The 20980-nt window shown below is 29.7% G+C and overlaps 1 protein-coding gene and 1 pseudogene across 1 annotated transcript; both read right to left on the bottom strand.

Annotated features, from left to right (window-relative positions):
• Positions 1 to 775, bottom strand: part of LOC113376242 — a 2897-nt pseudogene extending 2122 nt beyond the window's left edge.
• Positions 776 to 785: 10 nt separating this feature from the next.
• Positions 786 to 11511, bottom strand: LOC113376241 (homeodomain-interacting protein kinase 2-like). Its single transcript, XM_026616150.1, is given in 20 exon segments — positions 786 to 812; positions 1122 to 1274; positions 1571 to 1735; positions 1898 to 2308; positions 2491 to 2581; positions 2646 to 2776; positions 3015 to 3155; positions 4738 to 4920; positions 5430 to 5588; positions 6206 to 6316; positions 6949 to 7239; positions 7423 to 7490; positions 7493 to 7705; positions 7773 to 7921; positions 7991 to 8145; positions 8212 to 8430; positions 8685 to 8890; positions 8952 to 9306; positions 9962 to 10115; positions 11117 to 11511. Coding segments are annotated over 18 exon segments (2925 nt in total). The 5' UTR covers positions 9004 to 9306; positions 9962 to 10115; positions 11117 to 11511.
• Positions 11512 to 20980: the final 9469 nt, after the last annotated feature.

Genomic DNA, 20980 nt, shown 5'->3' with positions numbered 1-20980 from the left:
TTGCATATGGGCAGGCAATGGATGCGTAGGTAGATGATGGGCAGATAAAAAGCTGCTGGTCGGCTGCCATGATGAGCTGGAGGTGGTAGAGCTCTACCATCAGGGAAAGTGTACTCCATTCTGTTCAAATAAACGAGGTAATAATTAACTAAAGTTTATTCAATAAGATCATTTTTCTCAAGAATTCCCACAATCTTGTTAGAAATAAACACAAAAAAAAAAACTTATAACAATATTTATATATTGTTTTAGCATGTTTTTCAGTTTATCATAGAAAATTCTCTTATGGATGCAAATTTTATACATTTTTTTCAATAGGTCTTTAAAAATTATTTAAAAGAAAAATGATCAATAATATAGGTACCCGGATATTGTTGAACAGGATTGGCAGGTATGTATGTCGGCTGAGTTGTGGTAACATATACAGCGGGCCTTCTATAGAGGTCCGCTTGATAAGGGGTTGTCCTGCAGCTGATAGAGGATGACTGGGAGAAACTCGTGTCGCACAAACTGGACCGGGAGAAATGTGAGATCCATGTCTGCTAAAAAAAAAACAATAATCAAACAAGATAAACTACAATAGCATTTCGGATATAGGCTTGCTTAAAATATTAATAGTATTTTAGTAGATTACACAAAAATATATGCATAAATTTGCACCTCTATATAAAATATAATTAATTCACCTGTAACTTGGGATATGCTGGGAGTGTGTGCCAACCCATGCTTTGTGAGGTCTCTGGGTACTTCTCTGGTATGCGCTTGTGGAGGCTGTGTATATTCCTTCAGTTGAATTTATATTCCCTGTTTGACTGAAATATTTTGTTGTAAAGTATCATTTTGATTGAAATATGTATAATGTATAATAACGGGTTTGAAATATATTTTCTGTTTACTACACATGCAGAATATTTGCTTCTTTTAGCAAATATTAATGAAAAGCAGAGCCTTAGACTTAAAAATTTTTACTCAGTTTCTCATTTTTTACTTAGCATGTTAACTCAGTTACATTACCGCATATTGTGTTCGAAATCAAAATTAAACATTTTAAACATACACTCAAAGCCTGCTTAGATTATTAAAATCTAATAAATTAAGATACAATACGTATCTTCACATACTTCTCTTCTGTGATTGGACTGAGAATGCGCCGGAGGAGCCCATGACCCTCGCTTATCAATTGTACAATGAGTATCATAATTATATTGGGGTTGGACATAATCTTTAGAGGTGCAAGGCTGCATAACAGTTCCAAAGAAATCTTGTGAACAGTTCTAAAGAAACATAGTTCTGTATACAATACTCCTTCACCAAATATAATACAAATACAATTTTTTTTGTCAATATTAAAGATAACCATGTGACGAATGACAAATAGCACTTTTTGAAAACCAAATTTTTGCAACAAATTATGTCCTCTATTTAGGATAATACTAATTAAAGGGCTTAAAAATTGTATGCATGCTTTATTTAAATTTGTTATAATTTATGGGGATTCTTTTAATTACGAAAATTTAATACACAATACATTAATAAATATAAACAATATAAATACAGATGATAAACTTACAGATTGTTGACAATCATTCGCTGTAACAACACCAGGCTCCTGCTTTGTAGAAATGTTGTGGCCACTATGCACATTTTGATTATTACCATTCAGCATGCATTCTGATTGAGCTAATGCAAGTAGTCGTTTCTTTTGAGAATGATGGAATGGCTCATGTTTGATAGACTATTAAAAATGCATAATTACATTAGTATAATTATAATATATACATATTATATATATAGATATATTATATATATACATATTATATATCTATATATATAATTATATATATATACCATAATTTATATATATATACATAATTATATATATAACATTTTGTAATACCTGAGCCTGATATGCGTTTTGTTTAGCCGGACTTCTATAGTCTTCACTGTCAGAATCTGCTACATTCACAAAAGCAATATTATTTTTCCTTTGCCTTAAAGAACCACCATTCTGAGGTAATGTTATATTAGGATTGCTGATGTATTGGGTAGAAGCATTTTGGTGTGTATGTACAGCAGCCACCGTAGAAGTATTCAAAATATTACTAGAAGTAATATTATTGTTCCCATTAGATGTTATTGCATTAATGTTGTTCTGTTGACTCGTAACATTGTGAGAAATCGTTCCATTCATGACATTAACATGGCCTGCTCCATGTTCAACAGTTCTATTTTGCTGCCTGTTGTTCACAGGAGGTTGAGACACAGTTTTATTCGGAGCTTCGTCCTCACTATCTGATATAGTTATTACCTGCTTAAAAGGTAAAAGATCTATTAATTAGGATATCAAAATTTGTATATCTGATATAGTAGTTATCAGAACTACATAATTTTTTGTAATAAATAAAAAGATCTGACAATTCTGATAATATACCAAATCATTTAAAAAAAAGATGATATACATTTTAAATAAAAACTAATTAAAATACTTACAGCTGGCGAGGGAGTATCATGGATAGTTATGGTATGTTGGCGCCCAATGACTGGTGTAATAACCTTGGATATCGAGTGGTCAATAGTATCACTGAAAACATAGTTTTAAAATAGTATTGTAAAATTTGATTAAAATTATTAAATAGAATCTATACCTGTGCTGCCAATTATTTGGAGAAGCTCGTCTTCCTCTACTGTTACTATACATCTGTGATTCAGAAGGCGGAGTACCCTCTTTAACACGTTTTTTAACTGGGCTGAGCTGCGTTGGTTCTTTCTTGTGGTTCTATACAAATGAAAATTTTATTTTAAAAAAACTAAAACTGAATAATTGTTAAATAAAAATTAAATGGTTTAAAAAGTTCAGTACAATACATCATTGCAAGAAATATAAAAGACTTTTGCAATGCCTCATTATGTTTTGCTTGTGCAATTAGAAAAATGATTGATTAAACTAAACCTATTTGATTACATTTGAAAGCATAAAAGTTAAATATATTAATAGCAATTATGTTAAAACATACATGTCTATGATGTGAAGAAGGAACTGTTAAATGAGAATGACTTGCTTTGGAATTTCTCTTTGTTGTCCAAGTCCCATGATCAATAAGCGACCCACTGTACACATCACCACTAACATCGACGCCAAACACTGGTCTTTGATCCTATATGTACCATGATGTGTTTAATAAAAATTTGTTTAATTGAAAGTTGTCACAATAATTTCTAAATTTAGCAAGCAACCCCAGATCAAGTTTATGACTAACAAAAATTACAAGAACCTTATAAATATGTTAAATAGTTATTGTAATTTTTTTTTTAGTTACTAGATATAAGGTTGCAAGTACATTTCATATGATATATGTGAATATTGGTAAGTAACACATACATACAATCCACATGTAAACAACACACAGAGTTACAAACATACATACATATAGTACATTAAAGTTATGTAAATGTCCTGACAGTGAAAATAATATGTTAGTGTTTTTAGACAAATTTAAAAGTTAAGATAGAAGCCAACCCCAGTATATGAAGACTGAAGCTCTCACCGAATGATGTGACTGAAAAAAATCTTAATGTTATAGAAAATTATGTAAACAAATGAAAAAGAAAAATTTTTAGTAACAATGGTTGCAGCTTATATCAACATGCAGTTAAGATAGTATCACTGGAATGTATCAAAATATTATTAATAAAGCAATGAAGTGAAGAATAATATTGATCGTGCTGAAATGATAAACAGTTGACATTTCTTCACTAATAAGCATTGGTTATTAATATTACATCACTATTTTTATTTATGTAATACTGAAATTTAGTCAAACTTCAATATTATGCAAAAACACCAAATAGTAGAGTTAAGAAATGTATTTTTGAACAGAACATGTTTGAATGTTTAAATTTTGTCTCTTATGTTTGATGTTGCAGAAGTTTAACAAATTTGTATTTACAAAAAGTATTCCAATATAAAAAATGTATTATTTAGTAGCTCTTAGTGAAAGAAAAAAAAAAAATTAGCACAAAATGTGGAAGAAACACTAAGATTGAGGAGGTGATATAGTTATTAAAGCTGTACAAAAATTAAAAAGTTGAAATGCACACAAACTGTAGTATAATATGCGTTATCAGTAGTACTAGATGTATAATTAGAAACCAATAACACCTAGAAAAAGAAACAAATTGTATGGTATCTGCATATGATGTGTAACATCTAACCTCAATTATTTACAATAAATTGTAAGAAACTGCATTAATAAAATATAAAAAGATTATCCAAGTATATTGTTATGCCCCAATTTAAATCAATTCCCATGCTCTATAAAACAATATAGGTATGAAAAATTAATGAAGATCATATATAGTAATATTTCATTTTATAGTGCATTATTTTAATTATTACATATTACGCATAACTTTTTCCACACAACTTGCTTGTAATTTGCACACAAAAAGGCTTAATTGCAAAAAAAAAAAAAAAAAACTACAACAGGATGCACAAGCAGGATGCACAAGCTAGAAATAATAAAACAAATATTAAAGAAGAATTCAATATACAGACACACAAAAGATGTGATGAGACTACATGAAAAATGTGATGAAAAAGTGAATATAAATATGTAACTTTTTACCAATAAAACTGTATACAACTAGAAAGTTCTAACATACAAAGCTGAGTTACAAAAAGTCCAATGACAGTGAGTTCTCCAATCAACCCTAAAAAACTAGGTGACTATTATTGACCTGCAAAATAGCTGCCGAATCTACCAGTAAGGGTCGACCCCAATCACTAACAGCCACACCTTCTTGAATAAGAGGCGGAGCCATAGTATGCTGAGAATGGCCATGTGAATGACCCGTCATCTGCTGCCATGATGGAATAATGGCCATTTGCCTATTTCCAGGCCATGAGGACTGAACAGCATTCTAGCAGAAATTGAGTATTGTATGGACGACTATATCCAAATTTTATAATTCATATATTTTACTTCTCACAAAGCCAAGTAGGCTTTTACCAGTAGATAATTTTAGCTAAACCTACTGAACATTTCAAGTAATTCTACTATGTCACATTACACGGCAATATTATTGTCTTAAAGACTTAGCACAAATTACATAATTTTCATCACGCCTAACAATTGATATACGATAATATGTTTTAATGACAAAGATTTGGTTGTGTGTAAAATGGATATAATTACAATAATTTGAATAAAATTATTGAGGGTTTACACCACCTTGTTAATTTAAAAAAAATAAGTTGAATCAGCAAAATAATTAATGAAAACATTGAATTTGCATTATTCAAGCACAATTCAACTTATAAAACATTATTATGATTGTAGTACTTGTAAATTAGTACAATTTATTCAATTTGAAAAAATTGTTGGTCCAAGGTGGTCTAACCCCTCAAAAGTACAGAAATGCATTTTTACCGTCAATAACATTTGCCGACCATTTGGCTCAACCATGGATACGGGAACATATTGCTGTCCAGTTACCTGCCCAGAAAGAATTGGAGGTTGAATCTGCAGAGCACCACTTGCACCTTGGGTTCCAACAACAGTCACATGCTTAGCTGGAGAACCCATTGCCTGTGTATATAATAAGTCAAGTGAAAATAAATATACTCAGGACTTTTGAGTAAAAAAATATTAAAATGTATTAAGAACTTATATACAAATGAATGTAATTCTTGTGATTATCATATTAAAATTAAAATATATGAAATAAATAAATAAATTTTATTTTATGAAGTAAAAATATTGAAAAACTACAATAAATGTAATATGTAACATATACTGTAAGTATATATCTAGAAATTTTCAGATGATATTTCTTATAATTATGAACCCAAAGACAACATTTAATGAGCATAACAAATTCAACATATGGGTCATTCTTTTACAAACCGTACACCATCCAGACCTTGACGTTTTAGAATTGTCTGAAATTCTTTTTACAGATAATATACATGAAATGATTTGACACGTGTTTCAGGATTTTGCTTAAAAAATTTTTTTACGTAAATATTTATGATTGAAATATGGATTTTTTGCTCAATTTTTATGAACATTCTAAAATATGACATTTTATTTTTTCGAAAATCCGTACGATTTGTAAAAGAATGACCCATATACAGTTTTTTTTGGTAAATAAAAATGAAAAAATAAATACATATTTAAAAACATAATAATTTTGTATTACTAACTTGATATCCAGGTGGACATAATATTGAAGAAACAAGTTGGTGTTGAAAAGGATCTGTACGGGAGGAACCTGCATACTGCCGACCCACAGTCCGGCTGCCATATAACTGGTACTGCAAAAAAATTCTCATAAGCATCATAATACTTGAAAAGCGTAAGAGAATTTTCTGAATTTCATAAAAGACAGGAAAACACAAGACAACAAAGACAGTGATAGGATAACTAAATAAACTACAATATAATATAAAAGGAATGAAGGAAGGAATAGATAATTGAAACTACAACATCACCTATAACATAACTGGCTCCAAAATAAAATTTTCATGCTTAAAAAGTGTAAGAATTTTCTGGATTACGAAAATTGATGGAAAACAGGAAAATACAGGAAAACAGGAACAAAAATAGGATAACTATAATAAGGCCCATGAGGAATCGAGAATGAGATATATATCCTAGAAGTGAACAGAGTAAAATATCAAACAGTGAGGATGATGAGAGGAACTTGAATAATTACAACTACAATGTCACTGACAAATACACCAAAAAAATACAGTGAATAATATTAGATTATATAACTATGAAAATATGAAAAAAAATATTAAGAGATAAGATAAAATGAATTTTCATGTTTGAGATAGTGAAGTGAGAAAAGTTGTAAAACTCAGAGAAAGTTAAAATTAGAGGTGTATTTGTCGCATGGAATATAATCAAGATTAAGATTAATCATTAAATACAATGAACATACCAAGTTGTCATAAGATGGCCGCTCTCTAACTAATCTTTGTACTTGATTCGTAAGTTGATTATTTATAGTGAATGTAACATTGCCATTACTATTTGGAACAAAGTTAGTTACCAATGTGGTTGGTTGGGAAGCTTGGTGGTGATTGACATTAATGTTGTAATCAGGGTTTCTTCGACACACTTCCATCATCTGAACACTAGCTTTAACATTATTACAATGTGCATAGTCCACCAGATGAGCAAGATTTACAAAGGCATGATTCAATGCTTCACCAGGCGTTATGCGGCGTTCCTGAAATTTCACCAGATTCTACTTGAATGCATTATAGTCAATTGAAAATTTAGTAAATACAGCACAAAACTTGATTTATCAATATAGTTTGTTAAGTGCAAATGCAATAAGAAAACTTATCACTTTTAATTACATCACTCAATCAGCTCAAATTAAACAAAACTTTTATGTATTAAAAAATACCTGGTCCATGGTCAGCATTCTTTTAAGCAAATCAACAAATTCTCGACGGTCTGCTTTCTCAGCCAGTATTGTCCACCCTCAAGGTCAGTAGGCACATTAACTTGTCCAATATCATCTAAACAGTTGAAAATATATTTTCGTGCTTCTTTTGATTTTATGCCAGTTTCAGCCTCATACTCTTCTGGAGTTTTTAACCTCCAGAAGGGATAAGTACTATCCATGTCCCGATAGAAAAACTTGGTTGTCTTAGAGGCATTGTTTAGCATGTGCTCAGTTGGTAATCCTACAATAAGTATGTATAAAAAGAGAAACATGGCATATTTTAATAATAACTTAATAGTAATATTTACCTTGAGTTTGACTAATATTACGGATTTGATCATATTCAGAAGAACCTGGATATAGAGGCCACCCCAAAAATAATTCGGCTACAACACATCCCAGTGACCACATATCGATAGCTTCGCAGAATGGTAAACCCAAAATTATCTCTGGAGCTCTAAAAATCATTTAAGTATTATAGAATAAACAAATTTTAAAAACAAAAAAAAAAAAAAAATTAATTTACCTATAATATCGAGATTGCAAGTATGTGTTGCACACAGCTTTACTGACATGTGATGCACTACCGAAATCTATTACTTTCACTCTATATGGTTGCCTAACAGGATCTACTAACATGATATTTTCAGGCTTCAAATCAGCATGTATTAATCCCAATTGCTAAATCATTAAAGAAGATATTATCAACCATTTATAATCAATAAAATTAATGCACAAAAAAATTACCTTAAGCTTGAGCATAGCAGTGAGAACTTGCTGAAGAATAGGTCTTATAAACTTCAAAGGCAGAGGCGAAAATTTGTTCTGCTTTAAAAAATCATACAAGTTTTGCTCAAGCATCTCAAAAACCAAACATGTATGATTTTTATGTTGGAAACATTCAAATGCACGAACAAAATTAAACTCATCGGCATTTTCCTGACTCAGACGTGATAATATTGACACCTGAAACAATTAATTTTCATGATCAAAAGAGAAATATGAATTAATTATTACATTAACTATGCATTAAAAACATTATGCTGTTACATTGTCTTGTTAAAGGGCATTCAGAATCATCCAGGTTATTCATGCGAAACAAAAAGCAATAAACAAATTTTAAACAAACATTTGTTTATTGCTCACAACTTAAAGAAAGCATTCATTAGCCTCAGATAAACTACATCAACAAAATTGTACTAAATAATATAATGACATACTTCTATTTGGCCTTGGCGAGCGTATGATGGATGGTTCTTCAATATTTTGATTGCCACTATTTCGTTAGTGCCTTTCTTCCAGCACTTAACAACTTGCCCAAAAGTTCCTCGACCCAAAAATTCAAGTACCTCGTATTGATTAGCCATGGAGTATAAAACTTCATGCTGAACTAGTTGGTAATCACCATCAGCTCCACTTGAGGAACCTGTTCACGAATATTTTCATAAAAAACGAGATTTAAAAAATAATTGAAAATAGAAGCTTACCTTGAGGCGGAGGATTAGTCCCACCTGGAGCGAGTTTACTGTGCGATGTCATGTTGAAGTATATTTATTTTTATCAATTCACTAGTATATATCCTTCTGAACTAATTTCAGACATACACGTTTTCAATGGATTTCTTAATATTTATTAACACAATTCTTACATTAATTGAACTTTTTAGCACTGAGCAAATAAAATTTGTACAATAATAAACTACTTCACAAAAAAATTGCCAATTATTGTGACTAATGACTAGATTATTATGTATGCAGTATTTTAATAAAACTAAATAAAGCAACTGGAGACAAAGAAAGAAATGTTTCAGGACTCCGTATCTGCAAGGCACATACTCAGTATCTATAAAAACAAATTAATATAAGAAAATGGCGCAGTGATTATATAGTTCATACATACAGATGAATACAGTACTACTTTTTATAAGTTTTGCAACTGTGGAGTAATAATTACCCCAGAAACCATAGAGAGATCATATTAAAGATCTGATGATTTATAACCCTGCTATATGTGCATAATATATAATCTAATAATAATATTTGAAAAAATTAAAACATAGGTGTTGGACAACACAGATAAAGTATAAAATCAACGGTAAAAAAATTACACGAAAACCAGTCGCAAACATAAAAAAAATTGAATAGATGCTGCTATAGGATATTTAAAATAAATAGGATTGAAACTAAAAAAGCAATTGTCAAAATTGGTAATTATACATATAAATACCTAGACACTAATGGGAATGAAAATATGTATTTGTTAATATGAGCTTGTTTACAAATAATGCTTAATAATCATTGATAATAACCAAATAAACTGTCAATTAAAGAACTGGTAGATTTTTTCTTAAAATAGTGGATAAAAATTGATTTAATTAAAAATATCAAATACATGTTCAATGAACAAAAAGCAATTTAAATAGTTAGACCAATAATTCAAAAGATTTTTAAAAAGTAATAACCATAATCATCTGATATTATTATAATCAAGCACTTACCACATTTTCATTAAATGCTCTGTCGAAACTTGATAAAAATTTTGTATGTTAATTCAGGTAGTAGTTTTTCAAAAGATAGCCCTTAATTCATTGTATATTTACACTTTCTTATGCCTTGCACTTAATTGATTACAATAAAAATTAACTACCAAATCTGTAAATAGAATTTGTAGGTGTAAACATGGCAGAAAAATATTTACTTGATAAAGTAGTTAATCAAATACATATATATATATATATATATATATATATATATATATAAAATTTTGTGATATGAGTGGAACTAATATTAAATGTTAAATATGAACAATACAACACTCAGATTTTTAACACACACTTTATTTGGTAATTACAGACGTTTCGAGACCATGGTATGCCTCATCTTCAGTATAATTTCAAAACAGTTACTTATATACTACACATTACTAAAACATGTGAAACATACAGAAGTATTTTAAACAAATCTTAAGTATCGAGATGAAGAGAGGGTATTATTATAATGTAAACAAATGAAGTGCACTATCAACAAGTTAATTTTTTGGAGAGAATAAGATAAATGAAAAAAAATTATAAATTATTGTTGATGTTTAAGATAAGAGTCGTCTAAAACATTTGTGTCGGTTCACAGAGTTGGTGTTTTTTGTATTTTCAAAAATTAAATATAATTTAAATAAAATATTAAAGAATGTGTAGTATAAAGTGTGTGTTAAAAATCTGAGTGTTGTGTTGTTCATATTTAACATTATATATATATATATATATATATATATATAATTGAAATATAAAAACATCGTTGATTAGGATGAAAAGGATCGACTTACAAAAACCAGAACCAACTTGATTTTGATAGTATTCATTGAAAATAGAGATCTGGTTTTGATGTTTACATTGTGTACATACCAGGCCAGCTTTTAGACATTGAAAATGGGTTGACATATTTTATCATATGCTCAAAATTATATAGCGTAAAATATAAATTTCTCATTTCATATGAAAATGACGCGAATTACGTCGTTGTTGCGAATCAACACGTAGACTTGACGAGGTCGCCGCATACATACACAATGATAAATATAGTTACGCGCACATAATGTATATTGAATATCATATTACTTCAATAGTAATCAAAATGAGAATTTAAGATTTCAATTCTACCTTGTGCATTTAAAGGTGACGACAATACTCCTTGTGTCCTTCACTGAAGAATTTGACGGACAAGCAAGGAATGTAGTAGTCACAGCCATCTTGGTACAAAAGTGGACTACGACATTAGCTTCGCCATTAAAATTTGCATCTGTCACGACATTTTCATTATCCATGAATAAATAAAAGCTTAGAAATTTTCCATTGAACATATATATTAATTCCAAACACTGTTAAATGAATATTTGAACTCATTTAGAACAAATCCATTTGCACTCCACCAAGCACATCAAAAACACATCTCTTCACTCTCGGACGTCATTCGTTCAATTTCCGATGCTGAGAACGAATCCGAAGCGAACGAACCGACGAACGTAGGCGCTGCCAGCCGCAGCCATAGATAAGGATAGCGTGTGCGCTCTGTAGTGGTGTGCAGTAGTGTAGTCACGGTGTAGTGGTTTGGTGTGCTGGTGTGTTGGTGTTGTGTGTACAAACAACATTGGTGTTGCCGTATGACGCCAACGCTCTGGGAAAACGGTTCGCTAACTTATTGTTTGAGTAGAAGAGTTAATAAATAACTAGCTGTAAGTGGAATTCTGTCTTAAGGCAATTAGGGCATCGTGCCTTAAGGCAAATTGCTGGAACTTCCCGTACCAAAAATTATTATTTTTTCAAAAACGAATAACATTTTTGAAAAAAATTTACTTCGAAAAAAATAGATTTTTGAGAAACTATAAATTTGACAAAAAAATACTTTTTTTAAAAAAAAAAAAAATTTTATTTGAAAAAAAAAATTTTTTTTTGAGAAAAAAAATTTTTTTTTTAAAACAATAAAATTTTTTGAAAAAAAATGTTTTCTTCATTTTGACATATTTTGGAAATTCTGAACTTTTTTTCAAAGCAATCACACTACTTGAACTGCATAGAGACGAAATGTCAAAGCTCGCAAGTGCCGCGCCGCCGTCTAACGCATAAGCATTGGTACGGAACCCATAGAAATGTAAAAAAAAATTATACTTATTGTTAAAATCTCTATAAAATATCTGATAATTTGATGTGCATATGTCTAATGATCATTTTTAACCGCCGAATGGCATTTTTTTTTACTTTTTTCATTAGATCTCCGAAACCACTAGACCTGCCTTCATGAAAATTTGATCAAATCTACATCTTGTCAATACAAGTAAAATATTTTTTGAATTTTTCAAATCGGACGCTCCGTTCTCTTAAAAACCGAGTTACCGTTTTCGGCACTTTTTGCCCCGTATCTTCGGAACGGCTAGACCTGCCTTCGCCAAAAACTAATCAGCACGTCTCCTTATCAATACGAATCGAATGTTTTTTGAATTATTCAGATCGGTTAATCGGTGTTCCCGAAATCGTCGACGAAAATTTGTATCCGCACATACATACACACACGTACATACATACACACACACATACACACACACACACACACACACACATACATCCATTTTTTCTAAGGTATGCCAAAATGTTCAGAAACCTCTGAAACGTAAAGATATATAAAAATTTTCATTTTCGATTTTTTTGCGATTACTATAACTTGCCCTACGGGAAGTTAAACAAAATGTTGCAATGCCCTGTTTCGGAATAACATATTTTAAGACTCTACCCTTACGATTCTACCCATGTAAATAAAATTGCTGGAACTTCCGAAAATGATTTTTTTTTGAAAAACTCAACATTTTTTTTGAGAACTTTGAAAAAATTAGATACTTTTGAAAATTTTGAAATTTTTCCAAAAAATTTGACTTCTATGCAATGCCCTGTTTCGGAATAACAAATTTTAAGTCCCTATCCTTAAGATTCTACCCATTTTAATAAAATTGCTGGAACTTCCCTACCGAAAATGAATCTTTTTGAACTCAATTTTTTTTCTTTTTAAATTAGATACTTTTGAAAATTTTGAAATTTTTCAAAAAATTTGATCTCTTTGCAATGCTCTGTTTCGGAATAACAAATTTTAAGACTCTACCCTTACGATTCTACCCATTTTAGAAAAATTGCTGGAACATCCCGTACCGAAAATGTTTTTTTTTGAAAAACCTAATTTTTTGAGAACTTTGAAAAAATTAGATACTTTTGAAAATTTTGAAATTTTTCAAAAATTTTGACTTCTTTGCAATGCCCTGTTTCGGAATAACAAATTTTAAGACCCTATCCTTACGATTCTACCTATTTTAATAAAATTGCTGGAACTTCCCGTACCAAAAATGAATTTTTTTGAAAAACTTAATTTTTTTTGCAAACTTTGAAAAAATTAGATACTTTTGAAAATTTTGAAATTTTTCCAAAAATTTGACTTCTATGCAATGCCCTGTTTCGGAATAACAAATTTAAGTCCCTATCCTTAAGATTCTACCCATTTTAATAAAATTGCTGGAACTTCCCTACCGAAAATGAATCTTTTTGAACTCAATTTTTTTCTTTTTAAATTAGATACTTTGAAAATTTTGAAATTTTTCAAAAAATTTGATCTCTTTGCAATGCTCTGTTTCGGAATAACAAATTTTAAGACTCTACCCTTACGATTCTACCCATTTTAATAAAATTGCTGGAACTTCCCGTACCGAAAATGTTTTTTTTTGAAAAAACCTAATTTTTTGAGAACTTTGAAAAAATTAGATACTTTTGAAAATTTTGAAATTTTTCAAAAATTTTGACTTCTTTGCAATGCCCTGTTTCGGAATAACAAATTTTAAGACCCTATCCTTACGATTCTACCTATTTTAATAAAATTGCTGGAACTTCCCGTACCAAAAATGAATTTTTTTGAAAAACTTAATTTTTTTTGCAAACTTTGAAAAAATTAGATACTTTTGAAAATTTTGAAATTTTTCAAAAAATTGACTTCTTAGCAATGCCCTGTTTTGGAATAACAAATTTTTACCCTTACGCTTCTACCCATTTTAATAAAATTGCTGGAATTTCCCGTACCGAGAATGATTTTTTTTTTTTGAAAAACTTAATTTTTTTTGCAAACTTTGAAAAAATTAGATACTTTTGAAAATTTTGAAATTTTTCAAAAAATTGACTTTTTAGCAATGCCCTGTTTTGGAATAACAAATTTTTACCCTTACGCTTCTACCCATTTTAATAAAATTGCTTGAACTTTAAATAAACATTTTAATAAAATTGCTGAAATTTCCGATACCGAGAATGATTTTTTTTTTTGAAAAACTCAATTTTTTTTTGAAAACTTTGAAAAAGTTAGATACTTTTGAAAATTTTGAATTTTTCATAAAATTTGACTTCTATGCAATGCTCTGTTTCGGAATAACAAATTTTAAGACTCTCCCTTACGCTTCTACCCATTTTAATAAAATTGCTGAAATTTCCGATACCGAGAATGATTTTTTTTTTTTAAAAACTCAATTTTTTTTGAGAACTTTGAAAAATTAGATACTTTGAAAATTTTGAAATTTTCAAAAAAAATTGAATTCTTTGCAATGCCCAATTTTAAGACTCTACCCTTACGGCCCAATTTAAAATAAAGGACGTTATCATTAATATTATAAGAATCATATAAACTGAATTAAGGAGTTAAAATTATTTATTTGAAGTATATTAGTGAGTTTATACCTTTAAGCATATTCGATTTATTTTCGATATTCAAAAAAACATTTTTTTTTTGGAAATTATAAAAAATCCCAAAAGCAATCATTTCGTCAACACAAGCAGAAAGTTTTTTGAATCATTCAAATCGGATACTAAGTTCTCTCAAAAACTGCTATTTTTTGCACCCTTAGCTCGGTATCTCCGAAACGGCTGGACCTGCTTTCGCCAAAAACTAATCAACACTTTTCCCGTCATTGCGAATCGAATGTTTTACAAATTATTCAAATCGGATGCTCCGTTCTCTCAAAAACTCGATTTCTAGTTTCTGCAGTCTTTGCTCCGTATCTCCGAAACGGCTGGACCAGCCTTTGCCAAAAACTAATCAGCAAATCTCCCTATCAATAGGGATCGAACAATTCAAATCGGTTGATCCGTGCGCCCGAAAACGTGGACAAAAAATTGTATCCATACATACATACACATTAGAGATGGGTAACTCACTCCGGAGTTATCACTCCGATACAAGTCTTCTCTCGGAGTGAATACGAGTGGAGTTGTCTCACAGGATTTGTCATATCCGACTTTCCTAAACTGGTACTAAATCTGTTAACATGTGCAGATATTTGCTTGAGATTTTTTACTAATACAAAGATTTGGGTCGAAAGAAGTGTTTTTTTTCTAGTCTCACAGGCAGTTTTAGGACTTTCCAGACATTATAATGTCTCAAAATATATGCTATTTTGTATTCTATATTCTGTATACGATAATGTTTGTCCGTAAATGAGCTCTTTCAATGGCATACAATCAGCTAAAAAATATTTAGTATTATAACTTTTACACAATTATGATTTTATAATTGTGTAAAAGTAATAGTATGCTAATCAAACTACCTGATGTATAATTAATTCTCGAAAAGGAAATAAAAAAATGTGAGGTATTATTATTTTGTGAAAAATATTATACACAAAGATTTGTTCTTATTTCATATATAAGGTTCACTGCATTTTTTTCGTATAAAAATAAACATATTAAAAGATTTTGAAATGCATAAAAGTCTCAATAAATCCTTAGATATGTTAACAACACACTAGAGAACACATTTGTGTCAAGTAATATGTTTCAAAGTTGTCGGAGTTGTGGAGTTATTAAGGGAATATAACTCCTCTCTGAAGCGGAGTCAAATCCTAACCGATCCAGCTTTGGATATGATAAGCCCATTTCTAATACACATGCACACACATCAATTTTTTCTAAAGTATGGCAAAATGTTCAGAAACCTTCAAAACGTGAAAAAATGTAAAAATGTTCAATTTCGATTTTTGGACGATTCAAATAACTTACCTTACGGGAAGATAAAAACTGTTCGAAAGTTATTGATTAGTAATCGTGTTGATTAGTTTTTGGTAAAGATCGGCCGGGCCGTTCCTTTGTAATTGAATGTTGATGATTTTCATGAAACTTTGTACAACGATATATTTTGTATATATCTCTATACGATGCATATGTTTATACAAATGTGTGTGTATTATTCTCTATGTGCTCTACATTTTCATCGAAACAATGGCGAAGACAGAAATATTGATGTATTCCACTTTCTTATTGTTTGATCGATGCGGTCGCCCCATCGATTGTAGCCATTCCGGCGTTACAGGTGCATTAAACACTAAAATAGTACATGCAGGCAGCTTTTCCTGAACTCTACGCAGTTCAGTTCATAGGTCACGCTACACAGGACGGACGCACGCTTCGCATCACTAATGAAACTTTTTGTGAAATAATCAAATTCGAACTCAAAAGTGATAAACACACACAAAACAAACATTGTTTTTAACATTGTAGTGATTTATATTAATATAAAAAATTTTCCTTTCATAGAAAACACGATTGATCGCAACGAGTGACAAAATATAAACAATACCTAACTGATTTCTTATTCATCTGATTACCAAACTTTCCTTTTTCAACTACACATTCAGTTTCCTCATTATCCTTTACCATCATGGTGAGTTGATGTGCAACATGTGCAGTGCAATTAGTATTGTTAAGATTTTATTAACTAGTTTCAAATGAAAGATCATTGATGTGATCAATAAGCGTGAAAACTGTAATGAATTGATAATGAAGAAATCATCGAAAATTAAAAATTTGTGCGCGAAAAAACAATGTGCCTTTTCGTAGCGATAGTGGGCGCACTTTTGCTCTGCAGTGCACGTGCTGATCCGGTCAAGCTGCGAATAAGACGAGGTAATAATAATAGATAAATAAATAAATTATTTAATATATATATATATATATATATGTATATATATATATATATATATATATATATATATATATATATATATGAGTGAGTTCTTGAGGGCGATACGACATTCAATTTAATGCCATCATCAGTGGATATTAACGTTGGTAGGTTACATCTAAAGATGTGTACACAACACTAAAAATTAGCACTAACATTTATACATCTAACTTGTCAACACCATGAATTTTTTATCATTTTTTGCATGATGTAAAAAGGAGAATGATAGTTTTATTTGACAAAAATGTGAGTAAAGTTTAGTAATATCTGCCACGACTTGTGTACTTTGCACCCTCCGAGGCTTATGGCATATATTTCAACATCAAAAATAACAACTAAATCATATATATAATATATATATATATGTATATATATATATATATATATATATATATGGGTGGAACCACCGATGACACAAAAATATGTAGAGATCCCACCGATGGTACCAAATAAATGTTGGAACCACTCATGACACCGCGCAATGTAGAGATCCTACCGATAATACATGATGTCTTTTAATTATTTCCTATAATCCCAGAATTTTACCTGAAAAATACAATGAATTGTTTTACAGGCAAGATAATAACTTTCACTGATTATTGATAGTAAGTATACTCAATTGAGACCACATGACGCTGATGAAAGTTGACAATATATATATATATATATATATATATATATATATATACGTTGTCCTGTACCCACGTCTACAATTCAAAAGTTCCAAATTTTTTAATTCCTATCCTATACTTTTAATATCCTATCCGATGTCCGCATTTGTGATTCATTTTATAGAATTGCATTTATGGTCTTATTTATAGATGATTTATTTATGATTCACTTATGGTCTTATCATAAGCAGTATAAGAAATTCAGAAAAAAATAATATAGTATCTGCGGGAAAAAAACAATATCACACTTTTACCACACAACATAATTGCTTCAACAATTTAGTCTATAATTTTCATAATCTCGTACGATATATTAGTTACTTTTTGGCAATTATAATCTCTAAAATACATTTTTCTTACTAATAATTTAATAAACATTATTGTTTATGTTCAAATTTTAGGTGCATTAATTTGTAAAATCTAGTTCATATGAGCACTCTTCAATCCAAGATCAACTTGCTGAATATTCCATATATCCAATGCCAAACAAATGAATTTAGATCATGAAACAAAATTCTAAATCATTTTTTTAATAAGTAGAAATATTTTTTGTATTGTTAAATAATTTAGTAAAGTAAAACCAAAATGCGACATGCATAAATTTAAAAAAATAATGTATATGCAATTTTGGACTTATTGCGTTATTTATTAAACTGAATTATATAATTTCATCTGCCAAAATATACTGTTGACTGTATCTTATATTATTTTAATTTCTGGCACATCTCAGCTGCTTTTCGGCAATAATAATGTAGACATTACATTTTTCTTGTGTATTATATTCTAATATTATCTAGGCTCATAATTTCAGCTAAATTCAAATTCAAGTGAATTGACATTTCTAGCAGATGACGTTTAAATGTTTTTCAATGTCAAACAATGATAAGTGTTTTTTTTTGTAATTTTTGCCATTTATTTCTACAATATTACTATAGTTTTATCGTTCAATAAATCTTAAAAATTTCCTTTGACAAACTCTGAAAAGAATTATCAAAATACGAATAACCGTTTAGAAGTATCAAATCATACACCCGTACAGAAGAATTTTATATATAAGACATATATATATATATATATTCCAAAGTAATAATTGCTTATATCAAACTCTAATTATGGAATGCACATAGTTGAGTACATATTGTTAAAATAACTGATTGGTGTATTCAATAATATATATACAAATTTTATTTTTATCAGAAAGCTTGATGATGAGACGTAACTATTTCCTAAAATTTGTATATAATAAGCTTCGTTGTATTTTAAACAAATGGTTCTTTTTGTCTGTGGGAGAGTGAAAATATTTTGAATAGTTTCTTCGAAGAGCAGATTGCGGAATTACAGAATGAATATGTTGTTATTAAATATGCTTGTTACAATAATAAATTTTGAACTCAATAAGTTTAGTACTTATACAGAAAATAATCATATGAAGTAAAATTTTTCTACAATACAGGTATTAAACATTTGTGAAAAAAAACTGAAAATCCAAAAAATACCTAATGCTGCTGCTCTAATGTAGCTATTTCCATACAAAGTTTGATTGAATTGCGCACTATCGAAAAGTTAATATTAAGAGCTATAACTTTCAGAGAATTGTTTTTATCAATTTGGAACCATTTTATTTGAGATCATACTTATACATACTGTATGTATGTATGTATGTATGTATGTATATATGTATGTATGTATGTAACATACATATAATCTTAAGTAGGAATTTGATATTATACTGCTTGATATCGAGCTAGCCGAGGTTGGGATTGAACCCAGGATTGGTTTGTACTAGATCATGTTCTAGGGGGCGTCTATTAATCACGTGATCAATTTGTTAAGGATTTTAGATCCTCTCCCTCTTGGTGATATGTGGTGATATTTAAACTACCCTCCTCTCTCCCACCAAACATTACGTGTATTTTTAGTTACTAGAAAAAATTGTAATTTTATTTGAAAATGTTTGAATTTTTTTAAATTTAGGTAAAAATAAATACACGTGATATCTTACTATACCCCCTCTCTCCCCCACGTGATATTTCGTGATTTTTTTGTCTAACCCCCCCTTCCCCTAAAAACTTCATGTGATTAATGGACGCATTCTTAAGGGGCACAACTAGTGTGAAATTTTCAAAAAAACGAAATTTTAATTTTGCCATATTTCTATAGGTCATACCTTTAAAAAAAAATACAAAATTTAAATCGATATCTTAAATAGTTTTTGAGTCACAACCCTTTAAAGAGTATATGTCTAGTATAAGTATAACGATCATTTAATTTCACGCGTTTTCTCATGTTCTATATATAATTCTCCATAAAATGAACTATCGATTTTTTGATCGGATCAAAAATCGAATTTTGGCAGTCCAAAAACGACCAAAATTTTGGATAAAATTCGACTTTTTTTTAAAAAACGTCGTCATTTTGTCAATTTTTTTTTTTTTTATCGTAGTTCATTTTACAGACAATATAATCTAGTTTAACGAGAATTTTTTTTTAAGTTTCATCCACGTAGAAGGCCGGAATCACTGCAGCAGTGAAGGGCCTTTTTTTGTCGCGCCGTTGGAGATCGACGATAACTTAAAAATATTTAATTTTTTTCTTCAAAAATTTTACTATGTATTCTTAAACCATGTATAAATATATTCCTAAAATTTTGAAATGATTGATAAAGTAGTATACCACGACGAGTTTTATCAGTTCTTCAACAATCAATTTTGTCAATTTGATCCGCAAAATTAATGCAAACTTGCTACAGTTCAGCAAAATAAATTTTAAATCTGATAATATGTATCATCAATATGTATTATTGCTATAATTTGTCACTTGTCCCTTGACTGTACTATTTATTTAAACAAATGAATGAAAACTCGTAGAGAGACGATTTGACGTGAATGGTTGCAAAATGTCAACAATTGGAATTTATTGCACAAGCAACAAGCAACAATCAACAAGCAAAAAGCAAACAATGTCATGTCTACTTTGACCTTATTTTTCGCTGGAGTGTGTTTCCGGCTTGTATTTCTGTCGACTCTTTTGTTCAGCGTTTTATATACTGGGTTTGTCTAAAATAAGAATACTTTAGTATTAAATTTCATTTAACATAGTCGGCTTAGAACGATTTCACCTGGACTTATAATATATTTAGAATATTGTGATAGATAATAATAACTAGTGGTGTATGGCATCGTGCCTTAAGGCAAATTGCTGGAACTTCCCGTACCGTAACGAAATGTTCGAGGAATATTAAATGTTTGAAAATAAAATATTATAAATACTGAAATATTGCCTAATATTTATAAGAATTATATAAACTGAATTGCAAAGTTA

The sequence above is a fragment of the Ctenocephalides felis genome, unplaced genomic scaffold, assembly GCF_003426905.1.
Source record: "Ctenocephalides felis isolate EL2017-DRISC unplaced genomic scaffold, ASM342690v1 CF-g0.4_SCAFFOLD_01886, whole genome shotgun sequence".
NCBI classification, from domain to species: Eukaryota; Metazoa; Arthropoda; class Insecta; order Siphonaptera; family Pulicidae; genus Ctenocephalides; species Ctenocephalides felis.
This window is presented reverse-complemented; position numbering and strand designations above follow the sequence as displayed.